The sequence below is a fragment of the Sinocyclocheilus anshuiensis genome, unplaced genomic scaffold (assembly GCF_001515605.1).
Source record: "Sinocyclocheilus anshuiensis isolate Anshui unplaced genomic scaffold, SAMN03320099.WGS_v1.1 scaffold773, whole genome shotgun sequence".
NCBI lineage: Eukaryota > Metazoa > Chordata > Actinopteri > Cypriniformes > Cyprinidae > Sinocyclocheilus > Sinocyclocheilus anshuiensis.
This window is the reverse complement of record NW_015539930.1, coordinates 1,994,124-2,001,826: the sequence shown is the minus strand read 5'-3', so window position 1 is coordinate 2,001,826 and position 7,703 is coordinate 1,994,124. Positions and strand designations below refer to the sequence as shown.

The following is a 7,703-nucleotide window of genomic DNA, read 5'->3' as shown; positions in this document are numbered from 1 at the left end:
TACCGTCAAACCATGATATTTTTTATCTAAGGTTATCATACCGTCAGAATCTCATACCGGCCCATGCCTAGCTTAGAGAGATCCATACACTCATTATGAATTAACTGTTGTGTCACCACTCAAGCTATGCACATCATTCAGTTCAGCATTCAATCTTTATTGCTGTTACAAGTGGTCTGTTATGCACTTTTGTTAGATTGTGCCTTTAAGTTATCTTTCTAATGCAGATAAATGTTAGTCTCTGTCTGCTTTTGTGTGGCATCAATAGGGCTGATAATTATAATTATATCTGATGTTTTATTGACAATATATAATTAGCCAACATTTGTTGTGGTGATGTGATGATTTTAATGCAGTTTTTATTTGGAATTAAGTTTCCTGAAGACGGCCTGTGTCATGATTTGTTAGTATGAGATTAATCGAAATCGTCATAAAATCACGATTTGAGCTTGCGCCTTTCACGATTTCTAAATCGCTTTATAGCACGATTTTCCGCGCCCCCGACCTCCCGCAATATGCTATACGAACCAATCAGAATGCAGCGCGCCTAAATGGAGCACGAGAACAGAACAGAACAGACCGGGCGGGCATACAAACGTAACGCCAGGTTCACTTCACACACTCCGTCTGTGGTGCGTATTTTTTCCGCGCCCATGTTAATGGATCAGAGCGTTCACACTGCACGCGATTGCGGTCCGGTCATGCTGCGATCGTTTCCGCACGGAGTCTATTTCTGCTGTGCTGCACTCGCTGAATTAAAGTGACAGCGCATTATTCGCGGTAAAAGTTAACATGGATTGACACGGAAATGTAGTAATTTACCATAAATGCATATAATTAAAGTCTACTGTTTCACAGTCAACACTAGAGACGTTACAACTTTTTGATAAAGCTCTAATTGGTTTCCTTTGGAAATATGTTTCAAATTCACACAGAATGCATTTATAACTGTAAAGCATGTCTGTGTGTGTCAAAATCGTGATTAAAATCGAAATCGCAAAATTGATCAAAGAAATCACGATAGGTTTTTTTTGTCCATATTGCACAGCCCTATTGTAAAGGTGTTTTTAATAGCTCATGTTAGAAGAACTTAATGCTTTCTAGAATCAGTTCCAGTGAACTTTTATAATAAATCTGTTCCTACACGTATTCAACAGTTTATTAGTGTTATCTTTCAGAAATGTTCACGAAATCCCTGTATGGCTTAAAAATGCTTAAACATTTTTTAGTGAAATATAGCTATTTATTACTATTACTGTACTGTTACATTGGTGCATGTAAGATTTCACGCAGTTTTTTACTGTATTTAAATTTTTGAATTTAATCTCTTGAATTTACATACTTGGCAATAATGGCTGTTTGCTCAAAATAAGCTCCCCTGTTCGCAATTTTATATAATTTTACAACAGATGAACAAATATCAAGATGCATGTCATATATTTTCAAAAGGATAAAAATGATTGAGATTTGTGATTCCAAAACACTCATTCTGTGATGCCTGTTGAATAAGATGTACATCTCCTAGACTTTTAAAGGGATCAAACAGGCTTTTCACATTAAACCGAGGTGCACAGGTTAGTTACTGATGTTACAAACTGACTTTGACCCCTTTGACTGTTTGTTCCAGCAGAACATCTGCAGTCTTTAGATCTGCCCACTGTGAAAGAATGACCATCTGGGATTATGTAGAGCACGCATGGTCGTCAGATGATGGCTCGTCAATGAAGGGGCCTACAATCAATGCAAGGTTTTGTGTATTATTCCCGTGGGCTATTGTCATTTACAAGGCATAGTTACAGGAAATCCAATGGCTCTGTTGCAGTTGAAGCCAAATCTTTATTTAAATGGCAACACAATCTTCTTAATCAAGACTGTCATTCTAGAGTCACAAAATTCAATTATATTTTATAATTTAGTATGATATGGAAGCTACAGTTTTCTTAATTTGTTTCATTATTGTAATATAAATGAAACACTATTGTAAACATTTGCTTCGAGATTGACCTCATCCGTAGTAGTCAGTACATGCGAGATGCTTGATTTGGTAATTATTAATTACTGTGGCTGAAATATCATTCACATTCAGTGCCACGATTTGGCTTTTGTGATGATCAGAGACTTGCGAAAACCTATATGAAACTAAATAAAAGGCTGACGCAAGCTCCAGCTCATTGAACAAAGCCCTCAGCTTGCTGAACTGATCTGCAGTTAAGCTTGGTGAAGCATTTCAAACATGGATAGACTAACAGGAGTTAATCAAATTCTTACAGGTTTTGTGTGAGCGGTTTCAATTTTATTAGAACACTGTTGTGATTGAAGTTGCTTTCCAGCCCTTGTTTGCAGCCCCGAGCCCCTTAGCACTGCAGGACAAATTCTGCAGACTTGAGTGTTAATTATTTACACTGTCAGAGGTCAAAATGCATGCTCCTTTGACTTGTGTGAGCTTATTTGGCTGTACCCTTGTTAAGCAGAGATGACCTGTGGAAAACAATGGCTGACTTAATTAGTTTACAGACATCAGGCTTTGATTAAAGCCCAATAACTTAAATTACAACTTAAAGGGATAGTTCACCCAAAAATGAAAATTACCCCATGATTTACTCACCCTCAAGGCATCCTAGGTGTCTATGACTTTCTTCTTTCAGACAAATACAGTAGGAGTTATATTTAAAAATGTCATGGCTCTTCCAAGCATTACAATGGCATTGAATGGGTGTTATTTTTCAATAGTCCAAAAGAAGTCCAATAAAGCGCATCCATCCATCAAAAAAAAGTGTCCCACATGGCTCCGGCGGTGAATAAAGACCTCCTGAAGCGAATCGATGTGTTTTTGTAAGAAAAAATTTAATATTTCAAACGTTAGATACAGTAATCTCTAGTTTCCGCTAACTGTCATACACGCGTTCACAATAGAACACCATTCGGTTTTAAATATGGATATTTTTCTTACCAAAATGCATCGATTCGCTTCAAGAGGCCTTTATTAACCCCTTGGAGCTGTGTGGAGCACTTTTTTTATGATGGATGGATGTGCTTTATTGGACTTCTTTTGGACTATTGAAAAATAACACCCATTCACTGCCATTATAAAGCTCGGAAGCCAAGACATTTTTTTAATATAACTCCAATTAGATTCGTCTGAAAGAAGAAAGTCATATACACCTAGGATGACTTGAGGGTGAGTAAATCATGGGGTAATTTTCATTCTTGGGTGAACTATCCCTTTAACCTATACTTTGGCACATGATATAGGTCAAAATGCTTACAATTTCACACATCAGTGCTCTGTTTAGAAGTGAATGTCTTTGCAAAAAATTTTATTATTGTTATCTAAACCTTGCTCACTGTTTCAGAGTGTAACATTATGCTTTTGTCTGCAAGATATAGATGTGTTAAATGACTAAAGTAGTGGTCAAGTGTTTATAGGTTTTATAATGTGCGATGCTGATATCTAGAGAGCAGGGTTGCCACTGGCCAATACAAATAAGAAAATTAAAAACCCATTAAAAATATTTATTATCTGTTGGTATGATTTTGTAACTAACAAAAGAGGACAATTCCAACCGGTAGTCTTAAAATGGCCAAATAATGATTTAATTGTCCTGGCCAATATATTCTTTCACTATACCAATCAATGAAAAATTTTATAGTTTTTTTTTTGTGTGTGTGTGTGTAAAAAGTACACTATTTATTCATCATCTATTTTGATGTTTGCACTTTATGTTTGACAGCGCTCTGCACATGTGAATCTGATTGAATAGTAATATGAACCAGTATAAATGTTTGTTTCTATCACACGTTTTTTCTAAACTCTTTTGCAAGTGTATCTTTGCTAAATTCTACAGTAACAGAAGGTATTTACATAAGTTATGAAGTGTTGGTTGCACTATTTTACATTACATGTAATTACAGAGTCATATAAGGTAACTGCATGGACTTAACATGGGTTAAGGTTTAGGGTTAGATTCAGGGTTAGTACCTAGTTATTACTATAATAGGCACATAGTATATACATGCATAACAGGACTGTAAAATAAAGTGCTACTGAAATTTGATTTTAATGTGATGAGATAAAAAGGCTGTGTACCTCAAAAACAATGGCAAGAAAACATACCTTTCAGTGAAGTGAAGTGAAGTGTTGAGATTCTCAAATTAACTTGGAAAAGATTGTTTGCATCTGGTTAGAACACTGTAACTCTCACGCTTTTTCTTGTATTCAATTTGTATACTGTGAAAAGAAGGTTCAGGAAAATAGTTGTCTAATTCAGCATTCAGAGTTAATACTCAAGTTTTATGTTTGCTCTTGTGTGGAAAGTCAAGTCCATGTGTAGTGCAGCATATTCATCTCTTACCGTTTCATTTTCAGACTACATTTTCAAGTCAGATAATCCCTTTTGTATGTCTCTCCTCTAGGGCAAAATGTGGGTGACTGGGAAGTTGACATCAATACGTTGAGGCTACTGTTCTCCTTCTCCCCACACCCTGGCAGTCTGAGGAATCAGACATTACTTTGACAAACCTGGGCCGCTGGCACTAAAATGTCCCTAAGTGGTGGCACTGCAGGCGGGAAAGGTGTGGACTCTAATGCGGTGGACACTTACGACAGCGGTGATGAGTGGGATATCGGGGTTGGAAATCTGATTATCGACCTTGACGCTGACCTAGAGAAGGACAAACTCGAGATGTCTGGCACCAAGGACGGAGGAAAAATGGCAGCTCCACCTAGCGCAGTAGCGGCTCTGCCAGACAATATCAAGTTCGTGAGCCCAGTGAGCGCCCCTCAGGGCAAAGAGAGCAAATCGAAAACGAAACGCAACAAAAATTCTAAAGACAATAGCAGCAAGTCTCCGGCTGCAGATGGAGCAAAAAAGGACCATCAGGGACGGACCCAAGGGGAGGTTACAGGTGCGACGGGTAGTTCAGGAAGCGGCAACTCTGCTCCTGGCAAAGGCGTAGAGAAGGGCGCCAAGGCCTCACGCGGTGTGCAGAACAGCAAAAAGGAGAAGGAAGTATCGAGTGGGAAAAACAAGAAAGAAAAAAGCGAAAGCGGACCAGTTGCAGTTGTGGCAGTTGAGAAGGAGATAGTAGCAAACGCTCAGGCGTTAGGAAGCACACGCAACACGTCCTTTGACAATACACAAAATGCAGACATGGCTGTGACAGAGCAACTTGGGAATAACGCTCTGGAAAATGTTGAAATTTTTTCTCCGTTAGCTATTAAATCAGAGCCAGAGGAGCTTGACGGGGAATGCAGAGCTTTGAAGAAGGTGAAAAATGAAAAGGTAAGCGCGGATGGCCCGCTTGTGTATTTGAACCATTTAGCAGCTAATGGAGATTGTGTTATTGAAGTATTGATAACGTGAGTCAATATTAACGGCCTAGACACCTGTGACACAAGTGAGTTGTTTCCTCTGCAGTAATGCTTTCTTTGCATCGTTTTTTGCCATTGTGTGTGCTTTTTGATCAACATTTTTGCCACTTTTATTGATTATAAAGAGAGGACTGGAAATAATGTGCAGAAGGGGGAAACAAACTAAGTAAATGTTGTGAGCAAGATTCAAAATTGCATTACCCAAAACAGCATCATGGTTATTTAACCATCAGGTGGTGGCTCTGGCATTTAAAAATATTTTTTTGAAAGATTAAATAAATTGTCATAGCTTGTGAATTTTTTTTACTAGCAATATTTACAGTATTATGCTAACAGTACTTCATTACAAATTAGATTGGCTTGATTTTCTTTTTCTTCCTGTGGTTCCAATCTATAAATAGTGGGAAGTGTAGGCCTGGTTTGACTGTCCCTGTCGCTTAATCCAAAGTCAAAGTCAAAGATGTGGTGGTGGGGCGGGCTGGAAGAAGGTCATTTAACTCGGAGGTCCCCAACCACCGGGTCGCGACCCACTACCGGGCCATGGAAGAATTGCTACCGGGTCGCAAGAACGTTCTGGGAAAAATGTGTATAGATATGACACTGTTATTTATTTATGTTAATGATTGTTCTATTTATTCTGTATTTTCATTGTATGCGATTGATGTGGAGTAGAAATTTGACAATTTCTTGTTAAATAAGTACATGAAAGATTGCTCTGATATGTTCACTGACAAGCTGCGCAAAAAATCGCGCAAATATGAACGTGGTCGCCCCATGTCTCACCGCAGAGGCGCGGATGCGCTCTCTTGTTTCATTCAAATGCAGCTTGCCATCTTGCATCTCAGTTTTTGATTGTATTGAAAATGAAATCAGAGGAATGTAGTATTAATACTACTATAATTTTGCTGTAGTGATCATATTGTCCTGACGATTGTTTTGTACACTGTTCATAATGGATTTATAAACAGGTAAGATTTCAAAACAGTAATCTCAATTCAACAACATTGCATGCTGCTTCTGCGTCAGACTGATGCTGGCTGGACAGGATTTACAGCGAGTTTTCAAAATCATGATAATCAAATATGGTTTTGATGATAATTAAATTTTAAACGATAATACTAACCGTCAGGGCATTTTATCGTGATTTATCGTAAAACCGGTAATCGTTCCATCCCTAGTATACATACACATAAAATTAGCCTATGTCAAAAACCCTTCACAGCATTGTCATTCTCTGTGCTTTAAATATTTTTTTCTTCTTGCCTATACGAAAAAATAGTCCGATCTGTGGCTAAAAAAAAACACAATATAATGCGTTGAACCACTATATAATGCTACTATAATACTATATTAGGCTATATATCCCCCCCGTCCAGCCAGTCCGCGAGAATATTTTCCAAACGTAATACATGCTTTTAATCAGAACAGAACAGCTTCTGTGATTCTGGGAAATCATTAAAATTGGGAAAGAAATTCCAATTAAAGCTTCAAATCCAGTTTCAGATCTTAAGAAGATAAGGGATGCCAGTGTTTGTTTTTCCACTTTTACATTGGCCTTTTATCTGTATAAAACTTATTAATGTAACTTTTTGCAAGTACATACAGTTTGACTAAAAGAAAAACTGTGGATTGTCATATTAATTTCAGGATTATGTTTGCTACTCTTGTGCTTTATGTGGATTGGCCAACATTGAATTTCCTTTGCCCATAAAGAGCAAAGAGACTTCTGGAAATGGGTTCAGCGCCTATTTAAGGTCACTCCCTAAGGTTTTTTGTCTTGATCAATGAAATGCTGTGACAAGATAAATCTGTGGTAGATTAGGTCTGTAACTATAATTTCAGATCGCTAAAGAGGAAATGTTGTATTGATTACTGTAAATCAAAGCCAAATTCTATACTCTCCCTAGATTTCCATAGTGCGCACTGTGTTCTTGGAAGCAAGTCAGTAGAAAAGAGATCTTTGCTTCCCGGTGATCCCGGTGATCACATGAGTAGTGCTGGGCGGTATACCGGTTCATACCGAATACCGGTGTTTATTTTTGTTATGATATGAATTTTTAAAATACCGCAATACCGGTGTATGTCGCTTAAACGACGTTCGGAACGCGACACTGTTTGAAAGGGGTTTCTCTTTTGAAAGGCTGTTTGCACTGTTGCACTGTGGTGAGGGAACTAAGCGTATGATGTATGTGTTACTAAGCGTGAAAGTTCCGAAACTGAAGCTGTAGAACTAATAGAACGTGATGACACAGAAGAACTCATCCACAATATCCACATTGACCGCCACAAATATCCACCGCCCCCTGCCATCAGCTCCCGCGTCTCACACACA

General features: G+C 38.1%; 1 protein-coding gene across 2 annotated transcripts in view; it reads left to right on the top strand.

Annotated features, from left to right (window-relative positions):
• The window catches only part of LOC107686829 (zinc finger protein 609-like), a 58,790-nt gene that overhangs the window by 5,666 nt on the left and 45,421 nt on the right, over window positions 1-7,703 (top strand). For both annotated transcript variants that reach the window (XM_016483977.1, XM_016483978.1), the window contains exon 2: window positions 4,414-5,282. In XM_016483977.1, the coding sequence (XP_016339463.1) occupies window positions 4,539-5,282 (744 nt within the window). In that variant the 5' untranslated portion in view covers window positions 4,414-4,538. The remainder of the gene's footprint in view (window positions 1-4,413; window positions 5,283-7,703) is intronic.